This window comes from Salvelinus fontinalis, chromosome 1, assembly GCF_029448725.1.
Source record: "Salvelinus fontinalis isolate EN_2023a chromosome 1, ASM2944872v1, whole genome shotgun sequence".
Taxonomy (NCBI): Eukaryota; Metazoa; Chordata; class Actinopteri; order Salmoniformes; family Salmonidae; genus Salvelinus; species Salvelinus fontinalis.
Genome location: NC_074665.1, coordinates 73,534,363 through 73,556,355, shown reverse-complemented (window position 1 = coordinate 73,556,355; position 21,993 = coordinate 73,534,363). Strand labels below are relative to the sequence as shown.

At 42.9% G+C, this 21,993-nt stretch overlaps 1 protein-coding gene across 2 annotated transcripts in view; it reads right to left on the bottom strand.

Moving 5' to 3' along the window:
• LOC129861404 (kinesin-like protein KIF16B) overlaps window positions 1–21,993 on the bottom strand; it is a 71,570-nt gene that overhangs the window by 35,656 nt on the left and 13,921 nt on the right. The window contains exons 5-13 of one of the 2 annotated variants that reach the window (XM_055932815.1): window positions 20,322–20,438; window positions 18,253–18,350; window positions 16,836–16,951; window positions 15,659–15,801; window positions 15,018–15,186; window positions 12,838–12,966; window positions 11,231–11,406; window positions 10,994–11,065; window positions 10,538–10,597 (exon numbers count right to left, since the gene is read on the bottom strand). In XM_055932815.1, the coding sequence (XP_055788790.1) occupies window positions 10,538–10,597; window positions 10,994–11,065; window positions 11,231–11,406; window positions 12,838–12,966; window positions 15,018–15,186; window positions 15,659–15,801; window positions 16,836–16,951; window positions 18,253–18,350; window positions 20,322–20,438 (1,080 nt within the window). The remainder of the gene's footprint in view (window positions 1–10,537; window positions 10,598–10,993; window positions 11,066–11,230; window positions 11,407–12,837; window positions 12,967–15,017; window positions 15,187–15,658; window positions 15,802–16,835; window positions 16,952–18,252; window positions 18,351–20,321; window positions 20,439–21,993) is intronic. The other variant, XM_055932811.1, reaches the window with a different exon arrangement.

The window sequence follows — 21,993 nt, the reverse complement described above, 5'->3', positions numbered from 1 at the left end:
CAATATAGGGAATAGGGTGCCATTTGGGAGTATCAGAACCGATGGTTACATATTTTAATCTCTACTGTCCGATGTGCTTATCATAGCACGTTCAAAGGACTCTGATGACACAGAGACAGACACACAGAGAGTGAGACACACACACAGACAGAGACAGAGAGAGAGATTCATCCAACCCAAGTAACAGCCCCGTTGGCACTGGCTCTCACGACAATATAAAACTTCCAGAAAGTAACAGTCTCCCTTTCCGCAAATCAAGAGGGCAAAGCCCCTCATATTTTTTCATCATGTTCCTCATTCCAAGTGTATGTCCCAAATGGTACCCTATTCCGTATATAGTGCACTTCTTTTAACTAGAGCAGTGCACGATATAGGGGATATGGCTACATTTGGGACGCTACCCAACACTACAAGAACAGGTTTGCATTCATCTGCGCCACCTCTCTCCAAACATGTGCAGGTACATCCTGCAATCTTGTGTGTGCATGCCTGTTCTTGTAGGATACAGCAGGAGATAAGAACATGTTGGTATCTTTCCCTCTACCTTTCTCCCTCTACCTCTTCCCTACTTCCCTCCAAGAGGCTGCTCTTCAAACAATTTCTTAAAATTACCTTTCCCACAAACCCTGCAACAAATCTTTGACTGCGTCCCAAATGCCACCCTATTCCCTATTTAGTGCACTACCCATTTAGTAGTGGACTAAATGAGGAATTGGGTTCCATTTGCATTCTAAATCTACCTGGGAAATGGCATTAACATTGTGTTTACACTGCTCTCTTTCTCTAACGACGAGGATCGGGAGCCTAATATGTCCCCCCATTCCTCACCGTACCCCTGGCTCCATGGTGGGAGCCTCACAGCCTTTTCCTTTCAAGAAGAAGCGAAGCAGCTCTCATCAACAGAATTAACCCGTCTCCACACACACACACACACACTATAGCCACTAATACATCCCCTGCATTCCACACCGTACCCCTGGCTCCATGGCTGGTTCTACCACTCGTCACCCTGCACAGAATTCAAATATAGCAGAAGACAAAATGTCAAATTCATAAAGCTGTTCATCAAACACTTATCGTTATGGCAACATCAGTATGCCTGCCGTTTGCCAGTACAGTGGCCTTTCAGACCGGGTGTCACAGGGTGCCATGCTGAACGTTTAACATGGAAAAACATGGCCAGGCTTCATATCAGAGTGTGTGTGGTGTGTGTGTGTGTGTGTGTGTGTGTGTGTGTGTGTGTGCGTGCTCGCGCAGTACCAGTCAAAAGTTGACACACCTACTCATTCAAGGGTTTTGTTGTGAAGAGGGCACGATAAAACCTAATCCCCCTCAGGACTGAAAAGATTTGGCATGAGTCCTCAGATCCTCAAAAGGTTCTACAGCTGCACCATCGAGAGCATCCTGACTGGTTGCATCACTGTCTGGCATGGCAACTGCTCAGGCTCCGACCGCAAGGCACTACAGAGGGTAGTGCATATGGCACAGTACACCACTGGGGTCAAGCTTCCTGCCATCCAGGACCTTTATACCAGGCGGTGTCTGAGGAAGGCCCTAAAAATTGTCAAAGACTCCAGCCAAGTCTCGGTCCAAGAGGCTTCTAAACAGCTTCCTCCCCCAAGACACAAGACTCCTGAACATCTAATCAAATGGCCACCCAGACTATTTGCATCGCCTTCTCTGTATCTCAAAGACAACGGTTGGAACCAAAAATCTCAAATTTTGACTCAGACCAAAAGGACAGACTTCCACCGGTCTAATGTCCAAGTCTCTTCATCTTATTGATGTCCTTTAGTAGTGGTTTAATTGCAGCAATTCAACCATGAAGGTCTGATTCACGCAGTCTCCTCTGAACAGTTGATGTTGAGATGTGTCTGTTACTTGAATTCTGTGAAGCATTTATTTGGGCTGGTAACTTTAATGAACTTATCCTCTAAGCAGAGGTAACTCTGGGTCTTCCTTTCCTGTTGCGGTCCACATGAGAACCCGTTTCATCATAGCGCTTGTTTTTTGCGACCGCACTTGACGAAACTTTCAAATTTTTTGAAATGTTCATCATTGACTGACCTTCATGTCTTAAAGTAATGATGGACTGTCATTTCTCTTTGCTTATTTGAGCTGTTCGTGCCATAATATGGACTTGGTCTCTTAAAAAAATAGGGGTGGTATACAGAAGATTGCCCTACCTTTTCACAACACAACTGTTGAAGCTGGTTTAGAGAATGCCAAGAGTGTGCAAAGCTGTCATCAAGGCAGAGTTTCTACTTTGAAGAGTCATAAATATATTTTGATTTGTTTAACACTTTTTTGGTTACTACATGATTCCATAGGTCTTATTTCATAGTTTTGATGTCTTCACTATTATTCTACAATGTATAAAATAGTAAACAATTAAAAAGCCTGGAATGAGTAGGTGTGTCCAAACTTTTGATTGGTACTGTATGCATTCAGATGGGCCGTGTACATTAGAAGACACAGACATTTTTACATTGTTGAAGGGAAATGCTTCCCAACTCCTGGCCCTGGGAACCCAAAGGGGTGCACATATTCCCTCCCCTGGCCCCCACCCAACCCAAATTAGAGGTTTGATGGGTCCCAAGGACCAGGACCAAGAAGCACAACTCCGAGGTATAGACAGGTATGGTAACAATTTCTTAGTGGGACCAATCCATCCACACATATAATGGATGCAAATAAAATAATTAAAAAGAAATAACAAAAAAGGCAACAGCATTAGTAGGCCAGACAAATATACAAGTCAAAAAGGAGGGTCTAGCCCTTGTATAAACAGTCCACAGATGGAATGAAATGCTAATTTTATACTTTAAAAAAGGCACAAAAAAAATTATAGTTTTAAAAAAGTGAATAAAATCATGCAGCCTTCGACTGTGCAATGGAGGGTGGACGCTGTTCCACTCAAGAACTATACATATTTTGGCGAGAATCAGTGGAGGCTCCTCACAGGACCATCCTCAGTGAAGTTATCCTTTTTAGATGGCACTATATTAAATAATTGATTAAAAACACACTGTTTGGCAATGTAGGTCTAAAGTAGCATCAGCAACACTCTGTAAGGTAGCACCATGGTGTAGCCAGAGGACAGGTAGCTTCTGTCCTCCTCTGGGTACATTGACTTCAATACAATACCTAGGAGGCTCATGGTTCTCACCATCTTCCATAGACATACCCAGTAATTATGACAACTCCAGAGTACATTCTCCAACCTATCAGAGCTCCTGCAGAGAACGAAGGATCAGAGAAGCAATCTAGTAATGAAAGCACAAGCTACAACTAGCTAGCACTGCAGTGCATAACATGTGGTTTGAAGTTGATTCAGAGAAAGAATAGTTTAACAAATTAATTTCTTCTAGAATTAAGAAGCAAGAGAGAGAGAGAGCTAGCTATATGTGTTTGTATTTTTTTTAAACTTTCACTTAGCTAGCAATGCAGCTAGCTAGTTAAGCCTACTCATAACACCCGGTTCAAACAAAGAGGGATGCTATGTTAGCTAGCTGGCTAATATATTGTCACCGGGGCCCGCCAGTGTAACTGCTAACATGCTTGCTGTACACAGTAGTGCATGATTGGGATACATCTGTTGTATTGTGCACTGAAGTTGACAAGGGGAAAGGAAGAGCGAGCATAGATGCAAGAAGGAATTATACACTCCTCAAATAAAAATAATTTGCAGGGCTCTGGCAGTGCTCCTCCTTAGACAAAGGTGGAGGTAGCGGTCCTGCTGCTGGTTTGTTGCCCTCCTACGGCCTCCTCCACGTCTCCTGATGTACTGGCCTGTCTCCTGGTAGCGCCTCCATGCTCTGGGCACTACGCTGACAGACACAGCAAACCTTCTTACCACAGCTCGCATTGATGTGCCATCCTGGATGAGCTGCACTACCTGAGCCACTTGTGTGGGTTGTAGACTTCGTCTCATGCTACCACTAGTGAAAGCACCGCCAGCATTCAAAAGTGACCAAAACATCAGCCAGGAAGCATAGGAACTGAGAAGTGGTTTGTGGTTTGTGCAAGGAGGTGCACTGCCAGAGCCCTGCAAAATGACCTCCAGCAGGCCAAAAATGTGCATGTGTCTGCTCAAACGGTCAGAAACAGACTCCATGAGGGTGGTATGAGGGCCCGACGTCCACAGGTGGGGGTTGGGCTTACAGCCCAACACCGTGCAGGACGTTTGGCATTTGCCAGAGAACACCAAGATTGGCAAATTCGCCACTGGCGCCCTGTGCTCTTCACAGATGAAAGCAGGTTCACACTGAGCACATGTGACAGACGTGACAGAGCCTGGAGACGCCGTGGAGAACGTTCTGCTGCCTGCAACATCCTCCAGCATGACCGGTTTGGCGGTGGGTCAGTCATGGTGTGGGGTGGCATTTCTTTGGGGGGCCACACAGCCCTCCATGTGCTCGCCAGAGGTAGCCTGACTGCCATTAGGTACCGAGATGAGATCCTCAGACCCCTTGTGAGACCATATGCTGGTGCGGTTGGCCCTGGGTTCCTCCAAATGCAAGACAATGCTAGACCTCATGTGGCTGGAGTGTGCCAGCAGTTCCTGCAAGAGGAAGGCATTGATGCTATGGACTGGCCCGCCCGTTCCCCAGACCTGAATCCAATTGAGCACATCTGGGACATCATGTCTCACTCCATCCACCAACGCCACACCACAGACTGTCCAGGAGTTGGCGGATGCTTTAGTCTAGGTCTGGGAGGAGATCCCTCAGGAGACCATCCGCCACCTCATCAGGAGCATGCCCAGGCGTTGTAGGGAGGTCAAACAGACACGTGGAGGCCACACACACTACTGAGCCTCATTTTGACTTGTTTTAAGGACATTACATCAAAGTTGGATCAGCCTGTAGTGTGCTTTTCCACTTTAATTTTGAGTGTGACTCCAAATCCAGACCTCCATGGGTTGATAAATTTGATTTCCATTGATAGTTGTGTGATTTTGTTGTCAGCACATTCAACTATGTAAAGAAAAAAGCATTTAATAAGAATATTTCATTCATTCAGATCTAGGATGTGTTATTTTAGTGTTCCCTTTATTTTTTTGAGCAGTGTATATATATAGCAAGCAATGTTCTCGCTTTTCCTTAATTTTGAGTGCTGCTGAGGATAGACCTGTTTTAATCGATTATTTGGTGACGTGAATATATGTAGTATAGTTGTATCTAAAAAGGATAACATTTAATGTTCCATTATTTTTTGTTTTATGAAATTCACTGAAAATGGCCCTCGCCTTCCTCCTCTGAGGAGCCTCCACTGGTTTATACCCAATATTTTCAAGCCTTAGAGTATGACCCTGCTGTCTTACGTGGGGAACAAACACCACCATCTAGGACTAGTCCATGTAGACACTGTAGGAAAACTGAAGGCCTGAACAAGACCTACTTGAGAAGTGGAACCAATTTCAATGTGAAAGTAAATCGAGTCATTTTCAACTCGTCTCAGCTGGGCCAAGTCCATGTGAGAAACTCAACTGCTTTTCCTTGATTCCTCACCTTATCAAAACCCATTGATTGAGAAGGTCAGAGGTCTCTCCCCTCTGAACTTCTCATCCAATGGGTTTTGAGCAGGAGACGAGAGGAATCATGGAAATGCAATTGAGATTCAAATGGAGTGGCTGCGCGACCTGTGTTTTCCCCACCCCCTAGAACGCTTTATCCAACTTTTGCCTCAAAACCTGTCATCTCTGTGAAGCTGAAGTGAACATCAACTAACTCTTTCCTTGGGCCTGAGTAGCATCAACTAAACTCTGGGCTGGCACGCTTAAGTGTGAAGGGGGAAATTCTCTCTGGCACACTGAAGAGCCATATGGGATGTAGAGCGAGTAAGCGATTAGGCATGTCTGATGAGTTTCCCCTTCTCTCCCTCACTCTTCTCCCAGTGTCAGATGTTGACTTCAGGACCATTTAAGCAGCTATAATGTCAGCTGGATGCCATTTAAGCTAAATAGCTGGAAAATTAAATAGCAAGGCCATGTTGAGGTTCAGCAGAGCAACACTGACACCAGCTGGTAGGATACAGGAACTATAAGAAGCAGTTACATGGGACGGAATGAGGAAGAGAGGGTAATGCTGGTTAGACTGTTTCGTAAACAGGCAACTGGAATGTAGGAATGTAGGAAAACCTGCAACTCCATATTGGGTTGCTTTATGACCATTTATAAGTATTCCAGTATAAAGACATACATACAGTCTACATTGTAGAATAATAGTGAAGACATCAAAACTATGAAATAACACATATGGATTCATGTAGTAACCAAAAAAAGGGTTAAACCAGTCAAAATATATTTAAGATTCTTCAAAGTAACCCCCCTTGCTAAAAGTTCATCTGTGGAATATAATGCATTTGAGCCAACCAGTTGCGTTGTGACAAGGTAGGGGTGGTATGCAGAAGATAGTCTTTTACAAAATAGCTCTAAGTCCATATTATGGCAAGAACAGCTCAATTAAGTGAAGAACGACAGTCCATCAGTACTTTATGACATGAAGTTCAGTCAATATGGAACATTTCAAGAACTTTGAAAGTTTTTTCAAGTGCTATGATGAAACAGGCTCTCACGAGGACCCCACAGGAATGGAAGACCCAAAGTTTTTTTTTTTTTTTTTTTATCCCATTTTCTCCCCAATTTTCGTGGTATCCAATCGCTAGTAATTACTACCTTGTCTCTTCGCTACAACTCCCGTACGGGCTCGGGAGAGACGAAGGTCGAAAGCCATGCGTCCTCCGAAGCACAACCCAACCAGCCGTACTGCTTCTTAACACAGCGCGCCTCCAACCCAGAAGCCAGCCGCACCAATGTGTCGGAGGAAACACCGTGTACCTGGCCCCCTTGGTTGGCGCGCACTGCGCCCGGCCCGCCACAGGAGTCGCTGGAGCGCGATGAGACAAGGATATCCCTACCGGCCAAACCCTCCCTACCCCGGACGACGCTATGCCAATTGTGCGTCGCCCCCTGGACCTCCAGGTCGCGGCCGGCTGCGACAGAGCCTGGGCGCGAAACCAGAGACTCTGGTGGCGCAGTTAGCACTGCGATGCAGTGCCCTAGACCACTGCGCCACCCGGGAGGCTGACCCAAAGTTACCTCTGCTGCAGACGATAAGAGTTATCAGCCCGAGAAATTACAGCCCAAATAAATGCTTCAGAGTTCAAGTAACAGACACATCAACTGTTCAGAGACTGCGTGAATCAGGCCCTCATGGTCGAATTGCTGCAAAGAAATCACTACTAAAAGACACCAATAAGAAGAAGACACTTGCTTTGGCCAAGAAACATGAGCAATGGACATTAGACCTGTGGAAAATGTATCCTTTGGTCTGGAGTCCAAATTGGAGATTTTTGATCCCAACTGCCGTGTCTTTGTGAGACGCGGTGTGGGTGAACGGATGATCTCCGCATGTCCCACCGTGAAGCATGGACGAAGAGGTGTTATGATGTGGGGGTGCTTTGCTGGTGACACGGTCTGATTTATTTTGACTTCAAGGCACACTTAACCAGCATGGCTTCCACAGCATTCTGCAGCGATACACCATCCCATATGGTTTGTTCTTAGTGGGACTATCATTTGTTTTTCAACAGCACAATGACCCAACACACCTCCAGGCTGTGTAAGGGCTATTTTACCAAGGAGAGTGATGGAGTGCTGCATCAGATGACCTGGCCTCCACCAAATTGAGATGGTTTGGGATGAGTCGGGCCGCAGATTGAATGAAAAGTGCTCAGCATATGTGGGAATTCCTTAAAGACTGTTGGAAACCATTCCTGCTGAAGCTGGTTGAGAGAATGCCAAGAGTGTGCAAAGCTGTCATCAAGGCAAAGGGTGGCTCCTTTGATTTAACACTTTTTGGTTACTACATGATTCCATATGTGTAATTTTACAGTTTTGATGTCTTCACTATTATTCTGCAATGAAGAAAATAGTCAAAATAAAGAAAAACCCTTGAATGAGTAGGTGTTCTAAAAAAACTTTAGACCGGTTGTGTATATACACTGAGTATATCAAACATTAGGAACATCTTCCTAAAATTTAGTTGCACAGCCCCCCTCCTCCCCTTTTGTCCTCAATTCGTCGGGGCATGGACTCTACAAGGTGTCGAAAGCATTCCACAGGGATGCTGGCCCATGTTCACTCCAATGTTTCCCACTGTTGTGTCAAGTTGGCAGGATTTGGTATTGGTCCTCAAAAGGTTCTACAGCTGCACCATCAAGAGCATCCCGACTGGTTGCATCACTGCCTGGTATGGCAACTGCTCGGCCTCTGACCACAAGGCACTACAGGGGGTAGTGCGTACAGCCCAGTACACCACTAGGATCAAGCTTCCTGCCATCCAGGACCTGTTCACCTGAGGAAGGTCCTAAAAATTGTCAAAGGCTCCAGCCACCTTAGTCATACTGTTCTTTCTGCTACCGCATGGCAAGCGGTACCGGAGCGCCAGGTCTAGGTCCAAGAGGCTTCTGAACAGCTTCTACCCCCAATCCATACGACTCCTGAACATCTAATTAAAATGGCTACCAAGACTATTTGCATTGCCCCCCCCCCCCCCCCCCCCCTTTTTATACCGCTGCTACTCTCTGTTATTATCTATGCATAGCCACTTTAATAACTCTACCTACATGTACATATTACCTCAACTAACCGGTGCCTCCGCACATTGACTCTGTACTGGTACCCCCCTGTGTATAGTCTCGCTATTGTTATTTTACTGCTGCTTGATTTTTATGTCCTTTGGGTGGTGGACCATTCTTGATACACACCATTCTTGATAAACACAGGAAACTGTTGAGCATGAAAAACCGAGCAACGTTGCAGTTCTGGACACAAACCGGTGTGCCTGGCACCTACTACCATACCCTGTTCAAAGGCACTTAAATATTTTGTCTTTCCCATTCAACCTCTTAATGGCACAGATACACAATCCATGTCTCAATTGTCTCAAGGCTTAAAAATGATTCTTTAACCTGTCTCCTCCCCTTTATCTACACTGATTGAAGTGGGTAAGGTAACAGACCCAATCGAAGGGCTGATCGTTAAGAAGACAAAAGGGTACATGGACGAGCAAGTTCTAGTATTAAATCAAGTGGCCAGTCTGCTTAGTGCAATTGTATTATAACAATCTTGCAAAATCCTTCAAACAAAGTTTACTTACAAAATACCCCAACTTTAATTTCCAAACAATTTGGTTCTTCTTTCCAAGCAACATTATTTAGTTCATAATCAGCATAGCTAGCTAATCACTCCACGACAGAAGAACTAATAAGCAGAAAACAAAATGTTCATTTGCTGGAAAACTAGAATACACTCCACCAAAGTCCTGCTACATCAAGTGATTATACTGTGCCGAGTATCAACCAACTCATTTCCATACACCAGACAGCACTATGACGCCCGCTGAGCCTCTGTTACCACGTCCCAAATGGCACCCTATTCCCTATACAGTGCACTACTTTTGACCAGAGCCCTATAGAGGGAATAGGGTGCCATTTGGGATAGAGGTTCCGAGTTGACAGAACCAACAGCAAATTGGTCCCTGGATATTTAAGAACTTTTTTGTAATCTTATTTGGCTGCCACACAAACAAGAGATGATTCTAGCAACAGAATTGTGTGAGATGAGAAGCCAGGCAGCCAAGACTAAGCGTAAGTCCCAAATGTTACCCCATGTAGTGCACTACTTTTGACCAAAAGTAGTACACTATAAAGAGAATAGGTTTCATTTGGGATACAGCCTAAAAGATAAATAGTGCTTATACATGTCAAACGCCTATGGCCTTCTGAGGGAGCCGTGGATCTAGATAGACGGTCAGACGGAGCCCAAACCTCAGACACTGACACACAGCCATCTGTTCGACTGATCTACTGGGAGAAGTGTACGCACGCGCATGTGTCTGAGAAAGTGTGACCGATAATCACACAAATGGAGACAAGATGACAGAGCCAGTGAAAGAAAAGGTTCAAATGTCTTATTGTTCACTAGGTTTACACAGTGACTGACATTCCAGCAGCCAAGACTAATTCTACATTCCAGCATACCCCAGATGTAAGAAAATGAGAACATGATATAATCTATCTAGTGGAGAGCCTTTGTTGCTGACCTATGAGTCAGCCAATATGCCAGCGATGGGGATGAGTGAGAGAGAGCATATCTCATCTAGCCAAAATTGTGTGAGAGAAAATGTTGTACGTAGGTTTAGATCCAAAACAGTAACAGAGGAAGGATTGCCAACTGCATCGCCACCATCTGGCATCACTATCATCAAACTCAAGTGAGTTACCAGCAGAAACACCAGTCTTCACCATGAGTGGGCATACTCCTTCCACCAAAAAAAAAAAAAAAGCTACAATGGCATTATCAATTTTGTTTTATTAATCTCCATAATTGTTAAGAGGGCCACAATGGAAATGTGTTTAACTTGGTCATCATCATTTGAAATCCATTGTGTCCACAGGTGTGGTTGTAGGATTTTTCAATTGTCAAATAAATTGTAAAAAAATATATTTAAAAAATGACATATTAGCGTACCTTGAGAATGTTCTGGGCCTCCCCCCACTTGTTGGTCCACTCCCTGGTCAGTTCTAACACCTGTGGGAGAGCACAGAAGAGTTTACTACAACGCAGGATCAATGAGTTAGCTGTCTAACTTTAACAACCAGAAATAACTGTTGATTTTCTAATTAATTAAAAAAGCTAAACTTATGCATTTCCAGTTGTTGAGAGAACTGTTGAGAACAGATCTGTAGTCACAAAACATTGACATACAACTTTTCATATTTGCAGAGAAACACATTCAGTACATTCCACTAGGTACTGGCAGACACGGGCTACAGTGATAGGCTATAGGCTACAGTGAATGCATCCAGCTTTAGAATGTGTATGGCGATCCCAGCAGGAATAGAACCCAGACCTTAGGAGTCACACTGAGAAACATACACAGGTCAACCCAGGAACACTTCCTGTAGTCCTGAAGAGTGCACTCACTTTGACCTCATTCTTGTGAAGTTTCTCCTCCACCTTCAGTGTCTTGGAGAGATCCTGAGGAGAAAGGTGAGCCTGGCGAGAGAGGCCATACCGTATGAGCATTGTACTTCAACATACCCTTACATAATCTCACACACACACACACACACACACACACACCTGGTTGCTTTGCTGGAGAGTCACATGTACAGATATTAGCCAAATGCTTTAACACATACACCCACCCTCCCCATCTACCTGGTTGTTCTTCTCCACTAGACCTTTCAGTCTGACAATCTCCTCCTGCAGTTTTCTGATGACTGTAACACTGCTGTCCTCGTTGACTGTGGGCTTGTTGACGATGTTCTTAGCTCGGTTAGCGTAGTGCAGCGTGCTCAGTGTCTCACTGTAGTTCACGTCAGCGGGAGAAAGAGCTGGGCGGGAACATTGACAGGAACACATCTCTTACTAAAAATCCCCTGTACAGGAGTTAAAGCAAATGATAATCCCATGACTGAAACGTAAGACGATCGACTGTCTGCGGCCAAGTTAACAGTAGAAATACCACGAAAATCTGACCGTTTTCAATTTAGTCATTTTAATAACTTCATTTCAATAAAACCTTAAACATACCTGTCCCTGACTTTTCCTAAATATGTGTATTTTAGTAGTACTTTGAGATAAATACCCCAAAAGTACAAAAACTTTGTATTTCTACCTCAAAATGACTGTATGCATATTAACAGTAAAATAGCCAGGCGTCCACAAGTAACAATAGACCAGTCTAATAAATCCATTTAAAATATATCACAAAGAAATTAATTAATATTTTGTTTAGGAAGGTCATAGATTTTTATTTTCTTTAAATGATATTAAGACAATTTTATACCCATCAGACTTTTGTCAATTTAATCTTGTCTTTAGGTTACATCTAATATGTGTGCAAATTTAGTTTCAATATAGTTTAGGCGTAGTTTGGGTCAGGCATTAGCTGGGCAGGCAACTACTGTCTTACAAGCCGAAAATACAATATTGTCTTATTCTGGATCAATCAATACATTTGTCTGATTACAATTGACATTTGGTGTCCTGAGGTTTCATATATGACATATTTTAAACATAAAAAATTCATTAATTTCACTATTTATTCTGGAATATTTACACAGTTGAAATATCAACGGTCAGGAGTTCTGGAATTCCGGCACGACGAATGTAAAAAAAAAAGTCAGAACCATCATGTATTAAATGATAGTTGACTAATTCCAGTCCTTTTCAATATTGATTTCATATTTAATATACATCTCCCCCCCAAAAATACTAAATTAAATTGTAAAAATCCATATAACGTAAATCCGTCGCAAAGAAGGATAACTTTAACTCGAGCCTGTATTTAAAATCAGCAGCTGTGCTAAACAGTAATACCCAAAGGAATAGTATGAAAATTCCCCACCAAATAGGTTACATTACTAGTTCCACCTTATAAACATGTATAGGCATCGCTTAACTGCTTGGTGGAGGGAACAAAGAATGTGTTACACTGTGTAGTGTCAGAGGTAGGAATTAGATCAGTGGTATTCAAACTTTTTCAGTAGGGACACCATTTATTTCACAACCTCAACCCTTAATCTAATGGCAACCTTTAAAATCAGTACATTTCTATTTTTACATCAACAAGAAATAACCTTCAATTCATTTTCATCTCATCAAAATCAAGTCATCCAATAATTATATTTACTCAAAATGTTATTTTTCTATGTATTCTTCTCAAAAAGTCTGTATATTGTCCATTATAATATGTACTCTTATTTTTATAAATATAGGATTGTGACCCCAATTTGAATACAACTGACTAAGATCAAACATACTTGCAATCATGATGGTCTTGGAGTTTCCTCCTAGGCTGTCTTTCAGGAGCCAGGTCAGAACAGAATCTCTGTAGGGGATGAAGTGCTGCTTCTTCCTTTTTCCCTTGTGGGAGCCCCCTCCATCTCCTCCTCCAGCCACACACAGACACAGAGCGAGAGACCAAGAGAGATAGAGAAAAAGCCTGGTCAGAACAGTCTCTGTAGGGGATAAACAGCTGCTTCCTCATCTTCCCATGGTCTAGGACTGAGAGCCTTCACTTACTCCCTAATGCTCCAATTATATCATCTAGGAGGACACACACAGACAGAAAGAGGGGTTAGGACAGAGTCTTTATAGGGGGACAAAGAGCTGCTTTTTCCTCTTGGTAACCCCTCCAACTCCTCCTCCATGTAGAGACACACACAACACTGAAATAGAAAATTACACAAAAACATCCTCTCCAAAACCAACTACAAAAGCATGTAAGAATGTGCCACAAAACTGGACAGATAGAAATGGAATCATAGGTACATGTAGCTACCACTTGTGCAGCAGACTGATTTAAAAAAATGAATCCTTATCCAGAGTCTAATTGGTGTTATTAACTTATTAATAGCCTTACTGAGTCTAAAATGAGTAAGTTGTTGTGTCATGGTTGGCATCAGGCATGTGGTGTGGCACGTGTGTGTACCATGTCTGTGTCAGGGTTTGTGGCACTGGACATTTGAACTGTAGAATTTTAATTTAAAATGGACATTGAGAAACGTACCGGACCCATATGCATTGGGTGCGTAACATGATTAGTGCATCCACCAACAGTCGTTAGAAATTCTAAATGCGATATGGTAATTCCACCTCCCGAGTGGTGCAGCGGTATAAGGCACTGCATTGCAGTGCTTGAGGCACCACTACAGACAACCGGCCATGACCGGGAGACCCATGAGGCGGTGGACAATTGGCCCAGCGTCATCCTGGTTATGGAAGGGTTTGGCCAGCATGTCCTTGTTCCATCACACTCTAGCAACTCCTTGTGGTGGGCCGGGAGCCTGTAAATGGACTTCGGTCGCCAGTTGTACAGTGTATCCTCCAACACATTGGTGCGGCTGGCTTCCGGGTTAAGCAAGTAGTGTGTCAAGAAGCAGTGTGGCTTGGCAGGGTCTTGTTTTGGAGGACCCATGGCTCTCGACCTTCGCCTCTCCCGAGTCCGTACGGGAGTTGCAGCGATAGGACAGGACTGTAACTACCAATTGGATATCACGAAATTGGGGAGGAAAATGTGCAAAAAGTAATTTAAAAAAAAACTTTAAATAATTTATCTGATCTGTTTAGCTTAATATGTTGATACACTATTGTTTCTTCACATAATAAGCTCAGCAATGTGCACAAGGCAGTAGGCTACAGGTGAATCTTCGTTCCATAATGCAATTTTCAAAAGCTCAGCAATGCGGTTTCATATGACAGAGGTTAAAATATTGCTGTGTGAAGAAACAATAGTGAATCAACATTTTAAGCCAAACGTTCTGATCTGCTGCATTTTTTTGTGGGCATTTAGAAAGAGGGGAGATCAAATATGCAACAACTAACATAGGTTGCTAATATGACTAGGATTGTGCCTTTGGATACTGGACAATGAAAGAAGGTTTATATAAAATAATTGCCTCCACGGATATGGTCTGGTTTTGGCTAGGCTTCTATGAAGCAAGACATGCCTCATAACATGTAGTAAAACGTTCAGGTTTCAAAATAATTAAGTATATGTTTTCAAAATGCATACTGCTCATTAGTGGTGTGTGACGCGCTGATGAAGCCTGACTTGCGTTGCCTACGCATGCAGTTTGAGATGCTGTAGCAGCTGCTCTCGGGCTGTCTGACAGATTCTCCACTCAAAGGCTCTGTATCCTGTACCCGTGTGATAAATAAGATCCATAACGAATATACTTCACACGCAAAACAATTTAATTCCACGAAATTATGCAAATTAACCTATAGACTGATAAGCATGAACAGTGATATGCATTTCCATCGACTAGAATTTCCAAAATGAATAGGCTAAAAAGCATCATTTTGCAATTCGATTGTTTTTCTTCTCCCGGACAATTGACCAGCAGCTATTTTATTTATTGGCTTTACATTTTTTTTCTTTCTTTGTAATCGGCTAACAGAAATCCTGGTGTGTGTGTGTGTACTAAGCATCATTTACCAAGAGCAGAGATGACAATGCCCAGTGTGACCAGGGACTTGTTGATGTTGGCTCCTTCCTTCAGCCTGGCACCGGTGGCGCACGTTGCGTCAGCCCTTTCACTGCCCGCCAAATCTACCAGGTGGATCTTACTCACCATCTCACATGGCAGCTCTGCATCAAAACGAGCCTGGAGATGGGTACATATACTCAGAGCTGTTATCCATGGGAATGGATGAAGGGAGGGAGAGAAAGATCCAAAGCAAACCATCCATTTAACAGAGGGGAGCTAACAATCAATACTGTGCTACTTAACATGTATAGCTGGATGTGGCTCAAAGCAAACATGTTCGATACTAATATTGGACAAATTTACTCAATAAATGGACTAACTGGCTCTTGAGGGCTGGTCTTCGGTTGCACCCTAAGGCTAGAAGATAATGTATTTACAAATACAAAAGTGTCAACCACACACACACCACTTGATAAGGTTGGAAGCATGGTTGTGGGTTCAATTACCTACAGGGATCACACAGTGACACAGAGAAACATTTTTATGACTCAATGTACAGTGAGATGCTTTGGATAAAAGTAGAATATATTGTTATATTAATCAAAATATATGTACTGAACACTTGGTCACCGACAGTGTGTGTGTGTACCTGTGTGAAGTTGATGGTGAAGATGGCGTGCGAGCGGCTGCTAACATCATTCATGCCCGTGCTCGACGTGGTGCGTCTGGCTTTCCCAGCATGCAACAGCTTCTCTATATCCCTGTAGTTCTGAACCAGGTGCTTCGACAGGTCTGAACACACACACACCAAGGAGAATCACACCTGACACATCACATATGCTGACATGCTCAGATCCTGTTAGCCACTATGACCTGTCTGTGTTGGTTAGCATCATGTCTGTCTACGGCCCAGACCAGTAGGAGAATCTCACTAGAGAAAGGAGCCTTGTCAACAGAAATATACCCTTTTCAGACTTTAAATGCCTGCCATGAAACCTCTGGAGATTGTTTCGAAGCGCCACTGAACAGCCATTTTACTTGTCTGTAAAGGAATGCCGCTTCTGAAGTGGGACTAACGTCCATCACCAGAACTGTCAATTAAATCATCTCCAGCTGCCAGCACTCAGACCACTCTCCTAAAAAAAGGGATGTTAAAGTTAATTAAATACTGTGACTTACCAAGACATTTTGTAGAAATAAAACATCTAGCTACCATACCATAAAAAATTACACTGCAGTAAAAATCAGCGGTGTCTATTGTGGTCAGGGAAACATACAAAACATTCTATGCCAGAGCAGAATTCTACTGTCTGAAAAAGTACAGATGTTTCTGATGCAGAACTTTTTTTAAATTGTCTTAAAGGTTATGAATTGTTTCTATCGACACGTCACTGTACCGGCATTCTGTCTGTAAAGGGTAATATAATGAATAGAATAGTCTTGGAAGCTCTAACCCTGGTAATTTGACTGGTAAAGTCATGGGTATACTCGTAATGGCTGCCTGGTATTGTGATGCAATCATGTCCATGGTATTTTGAAATGTTCTATCAACTGATGCTGGATTGCAATGGTAATTTAGAATGGAATGTATTTTTGTAGTGTCAGTTGAGTTGACTCAACAAATTACAGCACAAATTGAAGGGTACACTTTCAGCTTTTACTTCCTATACTCAAAATGGCTGCCAGTCCACCCATTATGCCATCATTGACTTGACTGGAGGTGCCCTCTCTATTCATTGTATGTATATGCTTGTCAACATTAAGATTATACCACTGGTCTGTTCTTAATCAATGCGATAGTATGGTTGTGAGAGAGGAAGTCTTACCCTCCACATACGGCCCATCCTTGGGGTGTTCTCTGACCTTGAGTCCTGACCTGTTCTCTGGGCTCTTCTTAGTCGTGAGAAGATCCTGCACACGCTCGTTATAGATCTCCAGGTAACTAACAGAAAAACACATTGAACATTTCACGTCACCATCGTCGGGCTGCAGAACAATCTACCGAAAGCTTACTTCAGTAGCTACATGCTCTAAAGAGGTTGCCATTTGTGGTTAAAACTACTTGTCTTCATTCCACTATCACACCTCAGAGAATTACGTCAGTCTGTGAAGACGTTAGAAAGCTACTCCATTTCCTGATGTCTGTCACACTGACATGGCTGCTTTCATTCAACCATAAGAATAATATCGACACAACTTATCACTAGATCCAAATCATCCACTGACATAAATGGTATTTTTAAGCTCATTTTCAGCTCTCAGTTAACAAATTACCCAATTAAACCATGTCAGAAAAACACATTAAAATCCATGATTTTTTCTCATCGATTGTTGTACTGACAGAGATTAAAGAGACACTAACTTCAGAGCAAATAATATTCACAGCCTGAACAGAGATTCTGTTCGTTTGTTAGCGAGAGGAAATGACAGTGAATATTATTGCTCAGTTGTTTGGAAAACTCGAGTCAACGACCTGCCTACTTTAATGCTCACAATGATTTCTCTGTGAGTACACAAATGAAAGCTGAAACAACTTCCACCTGAGAACATTTTAAAACACCTAGATTATATTTATTGAATTACAATAGTTCTCACAACCCATTTATTCTGACAGTGTCTGGGGAAATGTTTTTATTTAGTCATAAAAGCCTAAATAATTATTACTGACAGGAGATATTAAATTATAGCATTTCTTTATGCTCATTGGCATACAGACATACTGTATGCACTCTGTACTCCTCAATCATTCACAATGGGAAGAAGTCTATTAAGGCAGAAGCTTAAGGCTTGCCAGTCAGGTCAGCTACTGTAGCAATTAGCTCAGCTCCTATGAGGATTGGCAGTCAGAACAGCTATCACTCCTCTATGGGGTTAAGCAATTAATTCAGCTAGCGGATAGCTAGCTATTGTCCCTCAGACTTCCAGTTGGGGCATCCTCCACATATTGTTCTTATCTGCACTACTGGCTAAAAGTCTAGCCAGGTAAACGCAGCAAAAACCCACAGAGATGGCCGCACATTGTCCATTCCTCACTTTAAGGTAATTAGTTACTTGTTAGATAGGAGCTAAATTAATATGCCCTCCAGCCAAGACCGTTGGACCACGGTGTCTGCCAGACGTATTTAAACTGCTACTGGTCCCCCAGAGGAAATCTGTACCTTGTAGCCATCTCTTGCGTCGCCATAAAATGTTCCGTGACAGCATCCTGGTTGCTGTTTGTTGCTCAGCAGTGCTGACTCTTACCTGACCTCTGTGCGGAAGGAGGCCCCATCCCCCTGGCTCTCCTCTGATATCTGACAGAACAGGCCTTCACACATCCGTGGAATCAGACCTTTATCTCCCTGCAACAGTAGAAAGTATGAGAGGACTTACATTTATATTTGCTAAACATACATACTGTAATTATATAATAAAGCCCTTCAGAATTATTTACATTTATTATAAATAAATGAAAACTGTATTTGATTAACCTTAGTACTATCCCTGATCACCATTAGAGGCTGTGTGTGGTAAAACGTTTCCTATATTCCACCTCCTCTTCTGTCCTGTACACACACACTGACTCATCCATTCAGGCAACTGCTTTAACAGCCTACAAATACCAACTAGCCAGCCAGCCAGGGCATCTAATGTGGAGTTAGCGTCACTGAGGCGTAACAGCACGTCGGTCCACTCTGATTTGTGATGTCCTGTCCTTGTTTCTAATTAGCACACACAGCAGATAGTGAATAATGTTATTAACAGCCCTGTATGATTATCCTACATGTTGACAGCAGCTCTGTATGGTGCTGTTGACCTTGTATAAAAGTCTCCTGGTGGTTAGACAAGCAGAAAACTCATTAGCCTCAGACGGTCTGAATTTGTGTACTGAGTGTTTCCTGTGCAAAAAGAGATATGGGAGAGAGACAGTAAATGGACAGGACTCAGACGGCTCCACTCATCACATTTTCTGATTAGTGGAGAGAAACAAATCAAATTTTATGTCACATGCTCCGAATTCAACAGGTGTAGACCTTAAAGTGACATGCTTACTTACAAGCCCTTAACCAACAATGCTTTATTAAGAAGAAAAAAAAGTAACATTGAAAATAAGAGTAACAAATATTTAACAGCAGCAGTAAAATAACAATAGTGAGGCTTTAGTTAGTCGAAGTAATATGTACATTTAGGTAGAGTTAAAGTGACTATGCATAGCAAATAAATAGAGTAGCAGCAGCGTAAAAGAGGGGTCTGGGTAGCCCTTTGATTAGCCGTTCAGGAGTCTTATGGCTTGGGGTAGAAGCCTCTTGGACCTAGACGTGGCGCTCTGGTACCGCTTGCCATGCAGTAGCAGAGAGAACAGTCCATGACAAGGGTGGCTGGAGTCTGACAATGTTTAGGGCCTTCCTCGGACACAGCCTGGTATAGAGGTCCTGGATGGCAGGAAGCTTGGCCCCAGTAAGATACTGAGCTGTACATACTACCCTCTGTAGTGTCGTGCGGTCAGAGGCTGAGCAGTTGCCATACCAGGCAGTGATGCAACCGGTCAGGATGCACTCGATGGTGCAGCTGTCAAACCTTTTGAGGATCTGGGGGCCCATGCCATATCTTTTCAGTCTCCTGAGGGGAAATATGCTTTGCCGTGCCCTCTTCACAACTCTCTGTGTGTGCTTGGACCATGATAGTATGTTGGTGATGTGAACACCAAGGAACTTGAAGCTCCACTACAGCCCCGTCGATGAGAATGGGGACGTGCTCGGTCCTCTTTTCATGTATTCCATAATCATCTCCTTTGTCTTGACCACGATGAGGGAGAGGTTGTTGTCCTGGCACCACACAGCCAGGGCTCTGACCTCCTCCCTATAAGCTATCAGGCCTACCACTGTAGTGTCATTAGAAAACTTGATTGTGTTGGAGTTGTGTCTGGCCATGCAGTCATGAGTGAACAGGGAGAACAGGGAGTACAGGAGGAGACTGAGCACACACCCCTGAGGGGCCCCCGTGTTAAAGATCAGAGTGGCGTATGTGTTGTTGCCTACCCTTACAACCTGGGGGCGGCCTGTCAGGAAGTCCAGGATCCAGTTAGAGAGAGATATTTAAAAAATGGATAGAAATGGTTCATTCAGGAAGAAAGTGTTTTAAATTAGGAAAATTGGAACTTAAGGGTTTCTTACAGAATTGATTGAATTGAAATAATTGAAGGCAACACTACATAGAACTGCATATTATTTAATAGGATCTCTGTGGCACAAACACTAACTCAACAAACAGCTCTGTGACCGGAGTGAATCAACAATAGTGCATATTATCATGGCTTCTCAAAAGTGACTTACTGGGCTTCCCATCATAGTATGAGACTTCCCTGATCCCGTTTGTCCATAGGCGAACACACAGGCGTTATAACCATCAAACGCTGCCTCCAGGATATCACAGCCCAAGTCTTTAAACACCTGCAATGACACAGAAACATCACAGTGCAAGTCCTTAAACACCTGCAACTATATGCGCTGACCAACTGGCAAGTGTCTTCACTGACATATTCAACCTCTCCCTGTCGGAGTCTGTAATACCAAAATGTTTCAAGCAGACCAACATAGTCCCTGTGCCCAAGTACACTAAGGTAACCGGCCTACAGCAGCTTGCGAAAGTATTTACCCCCCTTGGCATTTTTCTTATTTTGTTGCCTTACAACCTGGAATTAAAATAGATTTTTGGGGGTTTGTATCATTTGATTTACACAACATGCCTACCACTTCAAAGATGCAACATATTTTTTTTTTGTGAAACAAGACAACAAAAAAACAGAAAACTTGAGCATGCATAACTATTCACCCCCCCACCCAAAAAGTCAATACTTTGTAGAGCCACCTTTTACAGCAATTACAGCTGCAAGTCTCTTGGGGTATGTCTCTATAAGCTTGGCACATCTAGCCAGTGGGATTTTTGCCCATTCTTCAAGGCAAAACTGCTCCAGCTCCTTCAAGTTAGATGGGTTCCACTGGTGTACAGCAATATTTTAGTCATACCACAGATTCTCAATTGGATTGAGGTCTGGGCTTTGACTAGGCCATTCCAATACATTTAAATGTTTCCCCTTAAGCCACTCGAGTGTTGCTTTAGCAGTCCCAGTCTCACATCTCTGGAAAACTGAAACAGGTTTCCCTCAAGAATTTCCTTGTATTTAGCATCATCCATCATTCCTTCAATTCTGACCAGTTTCCCAGTCCGTGCCGATGAAAAACATCCCCACAGCATTAGAGGTCGACCGATTAGTTGGCCATACCGATTAATTAGGGCCGATTTCACATTTTCATAACAATCGGTAATCTGCATTTTTGGACTAAAATTATATCGCATTCCAGGCGGAAACTGTGTGGCAGGCTGACCACCAGTTACGCGAATGCAGCAAGGAGCCAAGGTAAGTTGCTAGCTAGCATTACACTTATCTTATAAAAATTTAAAAAATCAATCTTAACAATTACTAGTTAACCTAGTAATATCATCAACCACAGCTTGTCCTGTGTTGCATATAATCAATGCAGTGCCTGTTAATTTATCATCGGATCACAGCCTACTTCACCAAACGGGTGATGTTTTAACAAAAGCGCATTCGTTGCACTAATGTACCTAACAATAAACATCAATGGTTTTCTTAAAATCAAAACACAGAAGTATATTTTTTTAAACCTGCATATTTAGTTAAAAGAAATTCATGTTAGCAGGCAATATTAACTAGGGAAATTGTGTCACTTCTCTTGCGTTCATTGCATGCAGAGACAGGGTATATGCAACGGTTTGGGCCGCCTGGCTCGTTGCAAACTAATTTGCCAGAATTATACATAATTATGACATAACATTGAAGGTTGTGCAATGTAACAGCAATATTTAGACTTAGGGTTGCCACCCGTTCGATAAAATACGGAACGGTTCCGTATTTCACTGAAAGAATAAACGTTTTGTTTTCGAAATTATAGTTTCTGGATTTGACCATATTAATAACCAAAG